The sequence below is a fragment of the Triturus cristatus genome, chromosome 9 (genome assembly GCF_964204655.1).
Source record: "Triturus cristatus chromosome 9, aTriCri1.1, whole genome shotgun sequence".
Lineage (NCBI taxonomy): Eukaryota > Metazoa > Chordata > Amphibia > Caudata > Salamandridae > Triturus > Triturus cristatus.
The window spans coordinates 1,144,352,726-1,144,372,824 of record NC_140592.1 but is presented as its reverse complement, the minus strand read 5'-3'; the positions used below and the strand labels follow the sequence as shown (position 1 = coordinate 1,144,372,824).

Here is a 20,099-nt window from a genome sequence, read left to right as displayed (position 1 = left end):
TGTTAGCCTCATATTGAACCAAGTGATATGTTGTTTCTCTGCCTGGGGTGTAACGTAGACCCCTGCAGACCCTGTGGAACAGTGGGCCTCCATTCAGACTTAAGGCATATGCATGTCAATGAGATATGGAAGCCTTGGAGGACCCTCATCAACTTCTACAGGTGGGCCCCATCATTTAGTGTTACGCTACTACCCTCTGCGCATAATTAACCCCCTTCATGCTGGTTTCTTCCACCTCCATTCTACTGAGACGGTCTCATCTCAGGTTTCTACCTACATAGCATCCGCTCAATGTATCTCCCTATGCACTAGTCTCATCCTGCTTGAACTCTCTGCAGCATTCAATAACGTCGATCGTGCAAACATCTTATTTTCTCTCCTGGTATGTCTCACACTTTCATTCATCCTGCTTGTCCCTCCCAAGGTTAGGCCTGTTGCCCTTTCTTGACTTCTTAAATTTCGTCACTTGGATTCTATCACCTCCACGTTGATGACGTTTAAATATTCTTCTTATCTACGTTGCACCCACCACCAATCCTCCCTCTAGGGCAGCCGAGCAGCTATAGGCCAATGGAAAGCTCTTTTGCTGAACTCTTCGAAGCTGAAATACTTGACATACCTGGGACTGCAGGACCATACTCTGCCTGATACCATATCATTTCCTCCTGGCTCGCTCACCCTCTGTGTCTGGAAATGTTAATCTCCACCACTGCTAGGGCAGCAAGATGCTCAGTTCTGAACACACCTAAACTGTACCCAATTCTAACCTTACCACTTAGCTAAGGCCAAATTAATAATCCAAGTATCAGTAAAATATGTTACTATAACAGTCTACAGACCAGCCTAGCCCATATAATCTCCTAGCTCGGAACAAAGTTATTACTTTTGCCACAAAACATGACTTAAACCTTCCCACATAAATCTCCACCTCCTGGACAGATTTATGCCAAAAAAATGAGAACTTTACAATGAATAACTATAGCTGTCAAGCTAATGCACGGAACCGCCTTAATGTATACCTCTTCTGCACACTGAGTAGTCGCTACACATCACACCTTGCTTGATGCTCGTGTGATAGCCTTTGAAAGCGAGGTTGAATGTCGGGCGGTGTGGTAATGAGCTCCAGGCAATCGCCATGTTGGATAATGGCTAATACCCACTTGTCTGGTGTGCTAGATTGCCATGTGGGTAGGAAATGTGAATTCTGCCCCCAACAGGGGTTTTGTGATTGTGGGAAAGGAGATGGTAGGCACTGCTTAGTGGAGGGTGTTGATCCACAAGGGGAGACGCCCTTATCTCTACCTCTTGTGTTGCTACCTCTATTGGAGCCACAATAGTAGCCCTTTCAGTAGGAGCTCTGACCTTGCTGTTTTTTGTTGGGAGGTGGGGGCCCCAGAAGAGGGGGATTTTGAGGATCCACAATAACCTGAGAAATGAAATAAAACAAGGGTAGCAGGTGTTTGGAGGGCTCTCATAGCTTTGGCCATCTCAGTGTCCTTTTTTATCTTTTCTAATGTGGAGTCTACCTGAGGACCGAAAAGATGCTCCTTATCAAAAGGCCTATTTAACACAGCTTGTTGAACCTCAGGTTTAACCTCTTCAGTGCCCATGATGAGATAGTCTCGTCATGGAGCACGGTTGCGCTGTGCCCATGACGAGACTATCTCGTCATGAACCCCACCCACTAGTGCAATGCCCGGCACAGGAGGGGGAAGGGCGTGGCACTGAAGGGGTTAAACCCAAAGATTCTCAGCCAGTAGTGGAGCCTGAGTAAAATACTTGTGTTGACTCCTCTTACTGCGGTGTGAGCAGCATCTAGTGTGCATTGTATGGAAGTGTTAGTAATAATTTCCCCCTCAGAAACTAACTGGTGGCCCTTTTTTATATTATTCTGGGAGATGCTAGAGTATATTTTCCATTTCATCCCAGTGGGCGCAGTCATAGCGTGCCAGTAGAGCTAGCAAGTTTGCAATATGCCAATGGTTGGCAGCCTGGGCTTCAACCCTTTTCCGCGCAGCATCTATTCTTGTATCTGGCCTTGTCAGGAGGCAGGGTGTCTACAGTAGCCTGAGAGTTGGCACGCTTGCGTTCTGTGGTGGTAACTAATGAGCCTGGCGGTAACTGGCCTTTAATGTAAATAGGGTCAGATGGTTCTGGTTTATATTTCCTATCTACCATAGGTGTTACCACCGAGCCTTCATAGGGTCTTACAATATGTCATCAGTATGCCTAAGCATGTTCTTTAATATGGGGAGGTATTGGGTAGCCCTATGTGTGGTGGAAAGTGTGGTGAAGAGGAATTCCTCTTCTAAAGGCTCTTTATGTAGCTCCACATTAAGAAATGCAGCAGCCCTTCCTATAACCTCCTAGTAAGAGGTAAGGTCTTAATGAGGAGAAGTACGTGCAGGATAAAGATTAGAATCTGTGTCAGCAGGCTGATCGATGTCATAGTTGTCCAAGGGGCCCTCTCCCTTTCCCCCCCCCCCGTAACCACCAGTATCTGACTGTGGAGACCCCTGTGGCAAGTCATCTAGTGGTTCTCCTGCAGGAGATGGTGGTGCAGGAGAGTGTGGTAGTGGTGGAGGTGGAGGTGGGGGTGAAGGTGAAGGTGGTAGAGGTGGAGTCGGTATGGGAGGTGGCAGTGGTAGAGGGCTGTAGGCTTTGTCCATAGTTTTCCTTCTAGTAGGGACTGGCATGTCTAAAGCCTCACCAAATGTAAGCTTCCTTTGAGGTGGTGGAGGAAAGGAAGGTTTGGCCAGTATTCGTTCAGTATCAACCTGGATATGAATCTGTTTCCTGTCCAATTTTTCTTGTAACTTATGCAGGATTGATTCCACCTGTATTTTTGGGACAGGGCTTGGAACTCGACTTCGACTTTTTCGGCTCCAAAGCTTTCCATTTCAAGGTGAAAGGTGTGCTGGGCATCAAGGATGTGGATGTCGACTGCCAACTTGGTCTCGGTCAGATGAAGCCGAACTAGATGGTCTCAGCTTCGTATGCACTTTCGGCATCGAGCCTGAAGGCAGGCGTCCATAATGATTTTTCAGTACCTAACATGGCAGGAGAGCGTTGGTGGCCCAGGGACCGATGATTCTGAGACCAGAAGTACCGAATGTTTTTCGGCTGGATTAGACTGGTGGACATGAGCAGGAGGAGTTGTACTCACAGGCTGGTGAGCTGGCGTAATGTCCTCTATTTCAAAGTCAACCTCAAGCCTGGAGCCAGAACTTTAATCGATGGAGAGAGCCCCTTCGACCGATGGCTGCTTCTGGGCATGCTTCTCACCGAATATGTTCTCTGGTCTATCTCTGGTCTCCTTGTTTATCGGCCTCCTGCTACGTTAGGGAACTTTGTGGATTCTTTCGTGGAGGCCGTTATCCCCTTGGCTGCTGCTTCGTCCAACTTTGTCATTCTTGGGGATTTCAACCTCCATTTTGACGACCCCAATGACGTAGTAGCAAGGGATTTTTTAAGTTCGCTCAGGGCATTGGACCTACATCTAGTTAATATGGGAGCCACTCATATTAGAGGTCATCAGCTTGATGCGGTTTTTGCCAATTCTGCGAACCTACTGGCTCTCCAGACGCTGGCTCTCCCTTGGACTGATCATCATCTGATTCCGTTTAGCTGGTCGCTGGGGAACCGGAGTGACCCCGCACCAAGACAATATATTGTGGAACGAGTCTGGTCGAAGCTCCCGGTGGACAGTTGGGCGGAAGAACTGGCTAAAACCTGTCCTCATCCTGTAGATGACCCCAACATTGCTGATCAGCGCTTGGGCGAATGGCTGACTAATTCTCTGGACCTACTGATCCCGAATAAAAGGAGACTTGCTAGGGAGAGAAGAACTGGTTCTGCCCCCTGGTATACCCCTGAACTTAGGTGCATCAGAACCTCTTGTAAAAGGCTTGAGCGTGCTTGGAGGAGAGAGCAGACGGAAGAAAGCCGGGCCAATTACAAAAGGGAGCTGAGGAAATATAAAAGCGCACTGAAGGACGCTAAAAAGTTTTTCTTTAGTAACAGGATCGAGAGAGCAAGCAATTCTTCTGGAGAATCGTTTAAAATATTCAAGGAACTCCTGAAAGCCCCAGTCCCTCCAGTACGGCACGATAACCCCAAAGAAAAATGCGAGGAACTGGCTAGTTTCTTCCGTTCTAAAATAGAGAAAATCTTATTTTCCTTACCCACTATTCCTCATTGCCATGAACCGGTTACTAGCCGCACATGTCACTCGATTGAGCTAGCATCTTTTGGCCCCTTCTCGGAGGAGGAGGTGACAAAAGTCCTGTTGGAGATGAAGAGTGGCTCCCCGAGTGACCCAGTTCCCATAAAACACCTCAAGTCCGTAACTAACACCTTGTCCACTCCTCTGACTGATCTCTTGAACCTCTCACTCGCTCAGGGCACAGTGCCCCAGAGATGGAAAAAGGCTGTGGTGAAAGCCCTATTGAAAAAACCAGGACTGGATCCATCCAATCTGACCAACTTCAGGCCTATCTCACTTCTGCCTGGTTTTTCGAAAATTGCAGAAAAGTTGGTCAACCGTCAGCTCTCTCACCATCTTGAGTCTAACCACCTGCTAGGAGACTCCCAGACTGGTTTCCGCCCCGGCCATGGAACAGACACCGCCCTGCTGGCAGTAGTGGAGGAGGCAAGGAGCACTCTGGATACAGGAGGGTCAGTGGCAGTGATCCTCTTGGACTTGAGTGCTGCCTTTGACACCGTGAGTCATCAGGTGCTCCTCCAACGTCTGTCAGAGGTAGGTGTCTCAGGGACGGCCCTGAAATGGTTGGAATCTTTTCTTTCTGACCGTTTCTACCAAGTCTGGGAAGGGTCAGAGCAATCTGCCCTAATCCCTCTTCAATGTGGAGTCCCGCAGGGCTCATCACTGAGCCCTACCTTATTTAATATATATATGACTCCACTTGAAAGAGTGGTCGCCCCCTCGGGGGTGAAGATCATCAGCTATGCTGATGATACTCAGCTGGTGGTGGGCCTCACTCAGCTGGCGGAACATCCTGAGGTGTTACACGACTGCCTTGCCAATGTTCTTCGTTGGATGTCTATCTCCGCTCTCAAGCTTAATGGAGGTAAAACCGAGCTGATGCTCCTGGGCAACTCCAGCCCCTCCATTATTGCTAGGTGCTGGCCCCGGTCTCTTGGCGACCCACCATCCCCCAAGAAGGAGATCAAGTCCTTGGGAGTATGGTTGGAAGAAGACCTGTCCTTCAGGACTCATGCCAGGAAGACTGCAGGGGTTTGCTTTGGCTTACTGAGATCAGCCCGAAAGGTGCTACCTCTGCTTCCTGATTCAGCAAGGAAGCTACTGATACGTGGCCTGATTCTATCGAGGCTCGATTATGGGAATGCGTTGTTTCTCGGTGCTCCTGAAGCGACCTTCAAAATCCTCCAACAGGTGCAAAACGCAGCTGCGAGAGTCCTTATGGATGTTTCCAGGAGGCAGTCTGCTGCCCCGGCCCTCAAAGCGCTTCACTGGCTCCCCGTGAAAGAGCGGGTGAGATTTAAAGCGCTATGTACAGCCCACAAAATTCTACATGGCAAAGGCCCCCCCATCCTTGCTAATATGGCCCGTCCTTACAAACCCCCACGTCTGCTTCGCTCGGACCAAAAACATCTTTTGCAGTCAGCGAGAGTAAGAAGAGCTCGTTCTGGGGGCAGGCGCTTCTCTGTGCAAGTGGCCTCCCTCTGGAACTCTCTCCCCCTCAAGATTCGCTCAGAGCCTAAGATCCTATCTTTTAGGAAACTTCTTAAGACTCATTTGTTTCCTTAGCAGTAATTAGCTGTGTCTTTCCTTCTGATCTTTTGCGCCGGGATGCCCCCGGGTAAGCTGAGCGCATTACAAATTTCATATTATTATTATTATTATTAGTAGGACATCTCTAGATGACAGACTCTACAATCCTAAAGGGTCTTTTTGGAGGATAATGACTTGCACACAGTGCAGATCGCTTTGTTGTGCTTGGGGGACAAGCACAAGTTGAACACCGAGTGCTGATTGGTATGAGGATACTTCGTGTAGCAACGCGGGCAGAGCCGAAAAGGTGTGCGTTCCATTACCAACGGAACATTGTTGGAAAAACTGGTAGGGATGTCGAAAGCAGGCCCCGAAGGGCGGAGTCCCAAAGTGGCTTCCGTCGAAAAGAGTTGAACAGGTGCGACTGATTGTCAAAGTGCAGATGGAAAAGACGCGAACTGTAACAATAGCAACAAAGGTATGGGAGAAAATACCGAAGGTTGAATGGTAACGGAGTCAAAAATGGAGCGAAGGCACACACGTCCGGACCTGTAGGTGAAGAGAAAACAATCCAACAATGGAGTCGATTACTATGCACATTATAAGTTATAACCAAGAGGAGGAGTCACTCAACCTCGCGACTTGAAACACCTACACTGACACTGGCAATCCCTGTGGATGGCCCCTTAGGGGGGAGCTTCTTGGCGCAGACAGCATCTCCCTGTTTGTGCCCTGGCTGGTTACAGTCAAAGCACTTACCCACCTTTGAGGGATCAAAGAACCTACCAGGCTTTTGTGGGTCTTTGGAGGACTCCTTAGGTTTTTGACCTTCATTTCCCTGGGCTTTCCCCTGGGGAGGGACCTGTCCTCCTTTCTTCTGGTCACCCCCCTGGTGCTGAATGGAAACCCGGGTTCTCACCCACTCATCAGCTGCTTCTCCCAGCTCTCGGGGGTCTGTCAGCTTAGAGTCCACTAGATACTGGCGTAACTTCTCTTCGGCGCAATGAGTCAAAATATGTTCTTTCAAAAACAAATTATACAATCCCTCATATGAGCCAACTGTGTTACCAACAATCCAGCCTTCCAGTGCCTTCACTGAAATGTCCACAAAGTCTACCCAAGACTTTGAACTCAATTTCTGGGTGCCTCTAAACTTCACCCTGTACTGCTCTGGAGTCAGACCAAATCTCTTGACTAAGCATGCCTTCATCTGCTGGTATGATTCTGCATCCTCTCCCTTCAGGGTCAGGAGCCTATCCCTCCCAGCTACTGGAATCAACTCCCACAGGAGTGCACCCCAATACCTAGAGTGGACCCTACTCATTTTAAGGGCCCTCTCAAAAGCTGCTAGCCACTTGTCAATGTCATCCCCCTCAGTGTACTTAGGTACTATGCCCTTGGGAAGTTTAGGTTCAAATCTACCACCCCTGGACATCTCAATATCCTCTTCACTTTCGCTGCCACCATTCCTCTTCTCCTCCTCCCTCTCCCATCTTCTCTTAGCCAGTTCGAATTTCTCCTTCTCCAAGGCAATCAGCTCTAATTGAGCCTGAAGCTGTCTCTCTGCAAGGGACAGTAGTGGTACCTGAGTAAGGGACCCTTCCCCACTCCCACCACCACCTTCATTCACCTGGCTAGTCACAATGGGAGAGGTCTCATCCTCACCCCTCTCTCGGGTGAGGTTGGGGGGATCATCCTCCCACCCCCCTTGCGTCTCCTCAGCTACCCCAGCCCAGGCCATTAGGGACTTAAGCAACGCTGTCTTCTTAATCTTGTTGGAAGCAGGCAGCCCCCTAAGCCTACACTGTACCCTAAGATCACCCACTGCGAACTGGGACAGTTTAGCCAGGTCCAGCTCCATGGTTCCCTAGTTTTGGGTCACAAAAAACTAGGCACAACAGACTTAAAACAATTTGGAAAAATCAAAACAATGGATTAAAAACAGTTAAGTCCAAATTCCAAAAACCAAACTCAAAAGTTTTGTTCTAAGGCAATTTAGAGGATTTTTATAATCTTAAATCATTCACTGAAAGGTGTACTTTTTAAATGCAAGTCCACATCCCACCGCTGCCACCAAATGTTGGAAGGTGGGTTATTGGTAGGGGCAAATGTCGGTCTGCCACTAGCAATAAGGCCACCAACACATGATAGGACCCAGCATAGGTCTTAGAAAATTATTCCTATGCTCAACCCTTGGTAACGTGGCTGCGAGCAGACAGGCTTAACTTCAAAGACAGGTATGTAAAGCATTCAAAAACACCATTTCAGTAAATAATTAAGACACAACACAAAATAAAAATCCAACACCAATTTATAAAAATAGGTAATATTTTTATCTTTTAAATGACACCAAAACGAAAATATTCCACTGTAGGGAACCAGAGTTATGAATTTTTAAAGATTAGTCACTTTCTAGTGCTTAGAAACCAACAGTGCCCCTTTTAGTCATTTCGTTTTCTCTGACAGGGACACACCTTTAGAAGCGGTTCTGGAGAATGTCTCACCACTGTGCAGTGCCGCCTTCTCCAGCAGACGGGTCCAGTTAGAACTCCTTCCTGAAGTTCTGCTTGCGGGTCCCAAAGTATCCAACACACAGTCCAAGGTTCTGGAATCTCCAAGAGGGTCCTTGAAAGTGTGAAACTTCAATTACGCAATCCACTTGAACAAAACCCTTTCAAATCCACTGGTACTCCAGGCTGGGGATTCTTTGTGGGGATGTCCAGTTGAGCTCTGTTAACCTGTAGCTTGCAGGGAGTCTACTTCTTAGTCCTTTTGTAGCAAGGTAATCCACAAGGCTGCAGTTTTCAGATGGCGCAGTTTTCAGAGGTCAGGCCTTAGAAGTCTTTGCACAGCAGAACTTTTGCAGCAGGGCACGTCTTGCTTCAGTAGTTTCAAGCAGCAGATCTGGCGGGCTCTGCCCCTCTCAGATACTTATTCACAATTCTCTGGGTCAAGCCACAGGTCACTTCTGACCAATGAAAGCAGGGTAACTCCTCATAGTTATGACCACATCCGGCAGAGTGTGGCATTATGTTGTCCCAGAGTGCATCTTTCTTCCAAATCCATAATGGCTGATTTTCCAGCAAGGAGGTAAGAGCTGGCTAAACACACCCCCTGGGATGGCTTATTTCCATGGGCTCTCCCCCTACCATCTGCACATACCTTCCTTAAGCCTAGCCCTGACTCTGGGTCAAGAGTGTCAAAATGAAACTGAAAGCCAGGCCTCCCCTCTGCCTTTGAAGAGCATAGTTTACGACTCCACCCCTGGCCTGGCATACCTTATAAACTAGCACACTGCCCTCCCAGCAGAGTGGCCCTTTATCACCTCTTCAAAGCAGCCTGGCTAATCCACTCATCTCTGACCAATCAGGGCAGACCACTGGAAGGCTGAATTTGGACTTACAAACAAGAAAGTCTTATAACTTCTTGTGTGTACACTTTAGGAGAAATTCAACAATATAATATTGTTGGATTTACTACTACCATTCTGGGAAGTCTTTGAATGGTCCGGCTAGTCCTCTCCTATCAATATTTATTCATCTTTAACTTCCTACCATGTTAACCTATGGGCCATGGGGTTTGCAATGGGGAAATGACTTGGGCCAGTCTTCTAGCACCAGGGCTTATAAAAACATATTTTATAAGTATTTCCCTAATTTCTACAGGACCCCCCACCCCCTGTGCAACTAGGGGAGACTTTAGGGGTTCTGAATCTGTAGAAATATTGGAGATTCTCCTTTTACTGTATTCCTAGCATCAAAGTCGAATTTGGCCAGCAATTTACTGTTTCAAAGCAGTCCTGGCACCCAGTGCTGCTTTTAAACTGACCTCAGGCTTCAGCACTGCACACATGCTAGTGTAGAAAAAGCTGCTGGCCTCTATACTACCATACCCCAGGGTACTGGGAACCTCTAGGTAGTTTCAATCCCCTGCCCTATTATATACATCTAATGTGTTCCTTTCAGCTTGGCACTGGCCCTGGGCAGGCAGGGCCCAGGGTCAGTCAGAGTCAGTTACCACCAGTTCCAGTCAGCAAAAAGTTGGGGGGTGCCCAGGGCACAGGGGGACTTTGCAACATAGCCCCCCCCCAAACGAAAGGTGATGGGTTACTAACCTACACCCTGGTAGTCCTCATCAGCTAAGTGGAAAAACCTGGAAAGTCCATCTGCATTGGCATGGGCAACCCCAGGTCTGTGTTCCACTGTAAAGTCCATTCCCTGTAGGGAAATGGACCACCTTAACAGCTTGGGATTCTCCCCTCTCATCTGCATGAGCCACCTGAGAGGTCTGTGGTCAGTTTGAACACGAAAGTGAGTCCCAAACAAATAGGGTCTGAACTTTTTCAGTGACCACACCACAGCAAAAGCCTCTCTCTCAATGGCACTCCACCTCTGCTCTCTGGGAAGAAGCCTCCTACTAATAAAGGCAACTGGCTGATCAAGGCCCCCTTCATTTAGCTGTGACAACACTGCCCCAATCCCTTGCTCTGAAGCATCTGTCTGAACTACAAATTCTTTTGTATAGTCAGGGGCCAGTAACACTGGTGCTGAACACATAGCAGCTTTCAGAGTGTCAAAAGCCTTCTGACACTCTGGGGTCCAAATCACCTTTTTGGGCCTCTTTTTAGACGTCAGTTCTGTTAGGGGCCCCACAATGGTCCCATAACTTTGAACAAACCTTCTATAGTACCCTGTCAGTCCAAGGAATGCCCTGACCTGAGTCTGGGTAACAGGAGCTGTCCAATCCAAAATAGTTTGGATTTTAGCTTGGAGAGGCTGTACATGGCCCCCACCTACCAGGTGGCCCAGGTACACCACAGAACTCTGCCCTATTTGGCACTTGCTTGCCTTAATAGTCAGGCCTGCCTGCTGCATGGCCTGAAGCACTTCCCTTAGGTGGTTTAAGTGATCCCCCCAGGTAGAACTGTATACAGCTATATCATCCAGGTAAGCTGCACTGAATTGTTCCAACCCAGACAAGACCCTGTTCACCAACCTTTGGAAGGTGGCAGGTGCATTCTTTAATCCAAAGGGCATTACCTTGAACTGATAATGTCCCTCTGGGGTGGAGAATGCTGACCTCTCCTTTGCTCCATCAGTGAGGGCAATCTGCCAGTAACCTGAAGTCAAATCAAAAGTACTCAGGTACTTAGCAGCCCCTAACCTATCAATGAGCTCATCAGCTCTAGGTATAGGGTGAGCGTCAGTCTTTGTGACTGCATTCAAACCTCTGTAGTCCACACAGAACCTTAACTCCTTGGGTCCCCCCTGAGGATTAGGTTTAGGTACCAGCACCACTGGACTGGCCCATGGACTCTCAGACGGTTCAATTACCCCCAGTTCCAGCATCTTAGCAACCTCAGCTTTAATGCTGGCTCTGACATGGTCAGACAACCTGTACAGTTTATTTTTGACAGGTAGGCTGTCACCAGTGTCAATGTGGTGCACACACCACTCAGTGATACCTGGGGTCAAAGAGAACAGGCCAGCAAACTGCTCCAGCACCTGCTTACAGTCTCTGTGCTGCTGGTCTGTCAATTTGGGAGAGAGTACAACTCCCTCCACTGACCCATCTTGCATGTTAGTGGAGAGGAGGTCGGGCACAGGCTCAGTTTCCTCCTCCACACCCTCATCAGTGACCAGTAACATGGTCATGTCTGCCCTGTCATGGTGGGGTTTCAATCTATTCACATGCAGGACCCTGTGAGGGTTCCTGGGGGTGCCAAGGTCAACCAAATAAGTAACCTCACCCTTCTTTTCTAAGATTGGATAGGGCCCACTCCACTTGTCATGGAGGGCCCTGGGAGCCACAGGCTCCAACACCCACACCAATTGTCCTGGACTATACTCAGGCATAGTAGCCTTTTGATCATACCAGTGCTTCATGAGCTCCTGGCTGGCCTCCAGTTTCCTGTTTGCCTTGTACATGTACTCTGCCATTCTAGATCTCAGGCCTAGCACATAATCAAGCACATTGTCCTTTGCTTCCTTAAGAGGCTTCTCTAAAGACTCTCTTAGCAGGCTCAATGGCCCCCTCACAGGGTGTCCAAACACCAACTCAAAGGGACTGAAACCAACCCCTTTCTGCGGCACCTCCCTGTAGGCAAACAGTAAGCATGGGAGGAGAACATCCCATCTCCTCCTGAGTTTCTCTGACAACCCATTTATCATGCCCTTCAGGGTTTTGTTGAATCTCTCAACAAGACCATTTCCTTGTGGGTGATAGGGGGTGGTGAACTTGTAGTTGACACCACACTCATCCCACATAGCAGTCAGATAGCTGGACAGGAAGTTCGTGCCCCTATCTGACACCACCTCTTTTGGAAAACCCACTCTGGTGAACACACCAATCAGTGCTCTAGCCACAGCAGGAGCATCAATGGTTCTAAGAGGTATGGCTTCAGGGTATCTAGTGGCGTGGTCAACTACCACTAAGATATACCTATTCCCTGATGCAGTAGGTGGGTCCAGGGGACCAACAATGTCCATCCCCACCCTTTCAAAAGGAACCCCAACCACTGGCAGTGGTATTAGGGGAGCCTTTGTCTTGCCCCCTGCCTTGCCACTGGCCTGACAGGTGACACAGGAGCTGCAAAACTCCTTTACCTTTTCAGACATAAGGGGCCAGTAGAAATGGTTCACCAACCGGTTCCATGTCTTTGTCTGTCCCAAATGTCCTGCCAAGGGGATATCGTGACTCAAAGTCAGGATGAACTCTCTGTACTTCTGGGGCACCACCAACCTCCTGGTGGCCCCCTCCTTGAGGTTTCTGGCCTCAGTATAAAGCAGTCCATCTTCCCAGTAGAGTCTGTGAAACCCACTGTCATCCCCCTCCTCTTGCTTAGAAGCAATCCGCCTCAAGCTCTCAAGGGTGGGACAGTCACGCTGTCCCTGACTGAACTCTTCTCTGGAGGGTCCACCTGCTCCTGTCAGTTCTGCCAAATCTGACAGCTCTGGCAGGGATGGAGTCCCTCCCTCAGAGGCCAGATCCACCCCATCAGGGTTAGATTCTTCCTGCACCTCTGGAATTCCCTGGGCTGGCTCACCAGGCCCAGTGCCCTTGTCCTTGGATGCTTGGCCCTTTGTTCCAGGGTCCAAGTGTCCAGCCCCTCCCTTCTGGCTAGTCTGTGACCTAGTCACAGCACATACCCACTCAGGGAGCTCCAATATTTTCATATGGAGTCCTCTCTCCACCTCTGACCACACAGAGGCTTCAAGATCATTGCCCAGTAAACACTGGACTGGGAGCACCTTTGACACAGCTACCTTCATAGGGCCTGTCACACCTCCCCATTCCAAATCCACCACAGCCATAGGATGGAGTTTGATAGTGCTGTCTGCATATGTCACCGGGTGAAACTCACCAGGTAACAACCTCTCTGGAGGCACCAGTTCATCCAGGACCATAGTTACACTAGCCCCAGTGTCTCTGATAGCCTCAACCTCAGCCCCATTCACTTTAGGCCTCTGCCTGTACTTGTCCATGTTTGGAGGTAAGGCAGCAAGGGTTGCAATATTCACCCCACCCAGGGACACTAAGGTTGCTTCCACCACCTGACTACCCCTCTCTGGGGCACCACTCTCCACCCCTACACTGACACTGGCAATCCCTGTGGATGGCCCCTTAGGGGGGAGCTTCTTGGCGCAGACAGCATCTCCCTGTTTGTGCCCTGGCTGGTTACAGTCAAAGCACTTACCCACCTTTGAGGGATCAAAGAACCTACCAGGCTTTCCCTGATACCCCCTCCCGTTGAATTTGGGTTGGCTCGGGGCCCCCCCTCCTTGTGCAGGTTTTTGTGGGTCTTTGGAGGACTCCTTAGGTTTTTGACCTTCATTTCCCTGGGCTTTCCCCTGGGGAGGGACCTGTCCTCCTTTCTTCTGGTCACCCCCCTGGTGCTGAATGGAAACCCGGGTTCTCACCCACTCATCAGCTGCTTCTCCCAGCTCTCGGGGGTCTGTCAGCTTAGAGTCCACTAGATACTGGCGTAACTTCTCTTCGGCGCAATGAGTCAAAATATGTTCTTTCAAAAACAAATTATACAATCCCTCATATGAGCCAACTGTGTTACCAACAATCCAGCCTTCCAGTGCCTTCACTGAAATGTCCACAAAGTCTACCCAAGACTTTGAACTCAATTTCTGGGTGCCTCTAAACTTCACCCTGTACTGCTCTGGAGTCAGACCAAATCTCTTGACTAAGCATGCCTTCATCTGCTGGTATGATTCTGCATCCTCTCCCTTCAGGGTCAGGAGCCTATCCCTCCCAGCTACTGGAATCAACTCCCACAGGAGTGCACCCCAATACCTAGAGTGGACCCTACTCATTTTAAGGGCCCTCTCAAAAGCTGCTAGCCACTTGTCAATGTCATCCCCCTCAGTGTACTTAGGTACTATGCCCTTGGGAAGTTTAGGTTCAAATCTACCACCCCTGGACATCTCAATATCCTCTTCACTTTCGCTGCCACCATTCCTCTTCTCCTCCTCCCTCTCCCATCTTCTCTTAGCCAGTTCGAATTTCTCCTTCTCCAAGGCAATCAGCTCTAATTGAGCCTGAAGCTGTCTCTCTGCAAGGGACAGTAGTGGTACCTGAGTAAGGGACCCTTCCCCACTCCCACCACCACCTTCATTCACCTGGCTAGTCACAATGGGAGAGGTCTCATCCTCACCCCTCTCTCGGGTGAGGTTGGGGGGATCATCCTCCCACCCCCCTTGCGTCTCCTCAGCTACCCCAGCCCAGGCCATTAGGGACTTAAGCAACGCTGTCTTCTTAATCTTGTTGGAAGCAGGCAGCCCCCTAAGCCTACACTGTACCCTAAGATCACCCACTGCGAACTGGGACAGTTTAGCCAGGTCCAGCTCCATGGTTCCCTAGTTTTGGGTCACAAAAAACTAGGCACAACAGACTTAAAACAATTTGGAAAAATCAAAACAATGGATTAAAAACAGTTAAGTCCAAATTCCAAAAACCAAACTCAAAAGTTTTGTTCTAAGGCAATTTAGAGGATTTTTATAATCTTAAATCATTCACTGAAAGGTGTACTTTTTAAATGCAAGTCCACATCCCACCGCTGCCACCAAATGTTGGAAGGTGGGTTATTGGTAGGGGCAAATGTCGGTCTGCCACTAGCAATAAGGCCACCAACACATGATAGGACCCAGCATAGGTCTTAGAAAATTATTCCTATGCTCAACCCTTGGTAACGTGGCTGCGAGCAGACAGGCTTAACTTCAAAGACAGGTATGTAAAGCATTCAAAAACACCATTTCAGTAAATAATTAAGACACAACACAAAATAAAAATCCAACACCAATTTATAAAAATAGGTAATATTTTTATCTTTTAAATGACACCAAAACGAAAATATTCCACTGTAGGGAACCAGAGTTATGAATTTTTAAAGATTAGTCACTTTCTAGTGCTTAGAAACCAACAGTGCCCCTTTTAGTCATTTCGTTTTCTCTGACAGGGACACACCTTTAGAAGCGGTTCTGGAGAATGTCTCACCACTGTGCAGTGCCGCCTTCTCCAGCAGACGGGTCCAGTTAGAACTCCTTCCTGAAGTTCTGCTTGCGGGTCCCAAAGTATCCAACACACAGTCCAAGGTTCTGGAATCTCCAAGAGGGTCCTTGAAAGTGTGAAACTTCAATTACGCAATCCACTTGAACAAAACCCTTTCAAATCCACTGGTACTCCAGGCTGGGGATTCTTTGTGGGGATGTCCAGTTGAGCTCTGTTAACCTGTAGCTTGCAGGGAGTCTACTTCTTAGTCCTTTTGTAGCAAGGTAATCCACAAGGCTGCAGTTTTCAGATGGCGCAGTTTTCAGAGGTCAGGCCTTAGAAGTCTTTGCACAGCAGAACTTTTGCAGCAGGGCACGTCTTGCTTCAGTAGTTTCAAGCAGCAGATCTGGCGGGCTCTGCCCCTCTCAGATACTTATTCACAATTCTCTGGGTCAAGCCACAGGTCACTTCTGACCAATGAAAGCAGGGTAACTCCTCATAGTTATGACCACATCCGGCAGAGTGTGGCATTATGTTGTCCCAGAGTGCATCTTTCTTCCAAATCCATAATGGCTGATTTTCCAGCAAGGAGGTAAGAGCTGGCTAAACACACCCCCTGGGATGGCTTATTTCCATGGGCTCTCCCCCTACCATCTGCACATACCTTCCTTAAGCCTAGCCCTGACTCTGGGTCAAGAGTGTCAAAATGAAACTGAAAGCCAGGCCTCCCCTCTGCCTTTGAAGAGCATAGTTTACGACTCCACCCCTGGCCTGGCATACCTTATAAACTAGCACACTGCCCTCCCAGCAGAGTGGCCCTTTATCACCTCTTCAAAGCAGCCTGGCTAATCCACTCATCTCTGACCAATCAGGGCAGACCACTGGAAGGCTGAATTTGGACTTACAAACAAGAAAGTCTTATAACTTCTTGTGTGTACACTTTAGGAGAAATTCAACAATATAATATTGTTGGATTTACTACTACCATTCTGGGAAGTCTTTGAATGGTCCGGCTAGTCCTCTCCTATCAATATTTATTCATCTTTAACTTCCTACCATGTTAACCTATGGGCCATGGGGTTTGCAATGGGGAAATGACTTGGGCCAGTCTTCTAGCACCAGGGCTTATAAAAACATATTTTATAAGTATTTCCCTAATTTCTACAGGACCCCCCACCCCCTGTGCAACTAGGGGAGACTTTAGGGGTTCTGAATCTGTAGAAATATTGGAGATTCTCCTTTTACTGTATTCCTAGCATCAAAGTCGAATTTGGCCAGCAATTTACTGTTTCAAAGCAGTCCTGGCACCCAGTGCTGCTTTTAAACTGACCTCAGGCTTCAGCACGGCACACATGCTAGTGTAGAAAAAGCTGCTGGCCTCTATACTACCATACCCCAGGGTACTGGGAACCTCTAGGTAGTTTCAATCCCCTGCCCTATTATATACATCTAATGTGTTCCTTTCAGCTTGGCACTGGCCCTGGGCAGGCAGGGCCCAGGGTCAGTCAGAGTCAGTTACCACCAGTTCCAGTCAGCAAAAAGTTGGGGGGTGCCCAGGGCACAGGGGGACTTTGCAACACTTCCTCACCAGTTCAGACTTATAGTTGTCTTCTGCCTCCTGGGTGCCTGTAGGCCGCATGCCACTCTCAACTCCAACTGCTTCCTTCTGGTTGAGGCCGTGTTGAGTTCTTGTCTTGCTGTCAGCAGGCAGTCTTTATGCGAAGGCTGTCCATGCAAATGAGGAGCTTTGACCATGGTAAACCCATGCTGGTCGGTTCCAGAAAAGGGGGGGTGATTTCTTGCACCAAGAAAGTAAGACTTTTAATTCCAAACAAACGTAGGCGTAAACCTACAGGAGCCAATCAGTGACTTTCTTTGTGACTCAGTCTGAGTATTCAACTCACTCACTTAAGGTAAGACACACAAACGATAGGAGACAGGCAATAGTGGAAACTTACCAATTGTAAATGTTTTCTATTTGATCCACCTGTAGTATGTGGGATTTGGACAGTGTGATGTGTACAATAAACAGAAAAATACAAAGCACATTCTAATGATTACAATAAATATTAGTTGGACCCAATCGATACCACTGGACGCTAAAACCCAATCCCTTGATGCGACTGAATCCAACAGGAAGTTTGGTTTTATTTCAGCAATTTATCCTTTGCTCAAAAAACTGTGTAAAGCCACAATTTCAAACAAGCCAGCTGGAAATTCCACTAGAAACAAATACTATGTTCTACGAGATTGCATGATGATGGCTGCTCTTCGCTGTCCCAATTGTAAACTTCTGCTATCTCGAGCACTTACTCATATCCCCGGATTCAATATTTCTGGCTTGTATCACTCTTACGGAGAGCAGTCGGGGAAAAACCTCCTCCTGTAAAGCAAACAGAATGAGCAAGATCAATCAAAATATTGAATATTGGCTCTGAATATACCTTTGCCATGGTAATATATCAACACAGTAGAAACTTTGCATCACGGTATTGGTAATACCAACTTAGAGATAGAGGACAGCTAACAGAATTTAAAGCAGTTACACTTCCCAAGTCAAATGGGCTCTACAAGGGTAAACACACTGGCCCAGATTTACTACTGTTCACAGACCAAGAGCTGTGGGGAAACTGAAGTTGTGTTGTGTGAATCAGGAACAATTGTGCAGTGGCAAATCTTATGAAAGTCTCACTCCAATGTCCAATGATGCCATTGACAGTGCTGGTTCGAGAATGCAAAGAAATTATACATTTGAGCCACTGAGTACAGAACATTTATCCTGATTATGTCTGTGGCAGGGATAGATTTGTTGTATATGTTGTGCTTCATCTAGTAGCATGCACATGTACTGTAAAGCCCTCTCCTCTTTTTTCCTCTCTGGCCTTTTCTTTTCTCTTTAACCTTATACCCGAACTTCTCTCCTCCTTCCTTTGATGTTAGGGCTTAACCAACTACAGTTCTTGCTGGGCTGCCTGAGTAAGCCTGACCTTCACCCTTGATCTGCCCGAACACTTGCAATTATTTTAGATGCCGTCTGTAACCATGGCTCTTAATCCAGGGTCTTTGCTGTGCATGGCTCTTAATGAAGGGTCTTTGTTTTTGACGCCTTCTGTGGGACTTTGGTGCTCTTGAACTTACGGACCTTCCTAGTGGACAATGCATTTGATCCCCCAGTGACTTTTGTGCAAACAGTTATGAACACCAAGACTGAAGCAGCTTTCTGGAGGGACCTGGAGAGAGCCTTGGTGTCCATTCAAAGTGTACCCCTCCCTTTACCAGAAATGATCTATATTAAGCCACTCTGAACAATAAGGCACACCTGTTTCCCATCCACTTCATAAATATTTGCTTGATGTTTTTAACAGAATTTGAAACTACTACTTAACCAGGAGAAAATCTAAATTTATAGCCCTTTTTAGGTCTCGCCTGAGCCAGCGCATGCCCTGTTCTGCGAGACATTTAGTATGTGGGTTTCCAAAGTGCTACCACAGGCTTTTGGTGGCCTAAAGCTTGAGTGCACGTGAGCGTTTTTCCTTCGTTGATCGCGATCACTTTCACTTTTGTGGACCGCGCAGCCGTGTCACTTTCACAGCTGCACGGCCAATGCTTGTTTATAGGTGCATTGTAAAAGCAAGTTGCCTTATTACTGCCTGGCGCCCCTGGCAGTAGACGATATTATTATAATTTGCCTGGTATGTCTTCTCAGTTTATATGAAGGCCACTTCATTAAAATCGCAGATTTACAATTTTCATTTCCGCTTTAATACTCCATTGTAAACAATGGTTTGAACTGGCAAGTTTCTCTTTGGCTCCTTCCATGATGCACACACACGTTAATAAACAGGGATAGTCTGGGACGGGATTCAGCTGTAATAACAAATTGTTACAAGTCTTTCAAGCAAGCAGGGAGCCAGAGAGATAAGATAACAGGCTTTGGTGCTCAGTCGGCCAGGCGGAGCAACATTATTTAAAGCCTGTGTCTTTTAAATAATGTTTCACAGCTGCTGCTGACTGGATGCAAAGCCTCTCCACCAGGCACTAAAAACATAAATACGTAACCAATGCAAAGATGCAAAACCCCACGTCCAGAAGCAATGCCTTGTTCGTGCATCATTTTATGTAGAATGCTGAAGTAGCCCTATTTGTGAAAATTAAAAAAAAATCTATGCTAACCGTAAGTTACTGAGTAGAACATTTTTTGCAAATGAATGCGGGTGTACATCTTAGGGAAAAAAACACTCAAACGCAAGTGTAAGCGGTCTTTAAACTTTGTATTGTGACATGCACTGGCCCACTGCTTTTCACCACCTCCCATTCAAAACCAAGTTGCTCCCATTATTTCCTTGGTGCTCTTTCTGGCAACCACAGAGGTCAGAAGCCAAGAACGTGGGGACCAAATAACCCTGCGGGGGCTTCATCTCAACAGATTTAAAAAGCTGAACTTCCAAATGGCTATTAAACAGAGGGATCTTTTGGCATTGTTAAAGTGGTTCCCTCTCGCCACTCCGACTATAAGTGCTCTCCACACCTGCCAGGCTAACCCGGGCGCTGGTTCAAATCCCGAGAGGGGTCCTACAGATTTTCGCCCTTCTGATTTTAACTACGTTCCACACAGTGGGGGCTCCTATTTTGAAAGAAGCATCGTGTTGTAATGACCTTCTTGTGTATACAGTGTAAGGATCCGTTGTCATGACACCACCACCGTAGAGCCAATGGAATTATGTGGCAGGAGAGGGCCAAATTATGCAGCAGGGTTGAGTAAAATATGTGGCAAGAAAAGTCAAGTTATGAGGCATATTGCGGCACATTTTTTAATAGTAGTAATTAATTATTTTGTCATCTTTAA

General features: G+C 47.7%; 1 protein-coding gene across 2 annotated transcripts in view; it reads right to left on the bottom strand.

Moving 5' to 3' along the window:
• The window catches only part of LOC146799516 (cytosolic phospholipase A2 epsilon-like), a 234,734-nt gene that overhangs the window by 126,911 nt on the left and 87,724 nt on the right, over window positions 1-20,099 (bottom strand). For both annotated transcript variants that reach the window (XM_085627082.1, XM_085627083.1), the window contains one exon: window positions 17,567-17,636. In XM_085627082.1, the coding sequence (XP_085483208.1) occupies window positions 17,567-17,636 (70 nt within the window). The remainder of the gene's footprint in view (window positions 1-17,566; window positions 17,637-20,099) is intronic.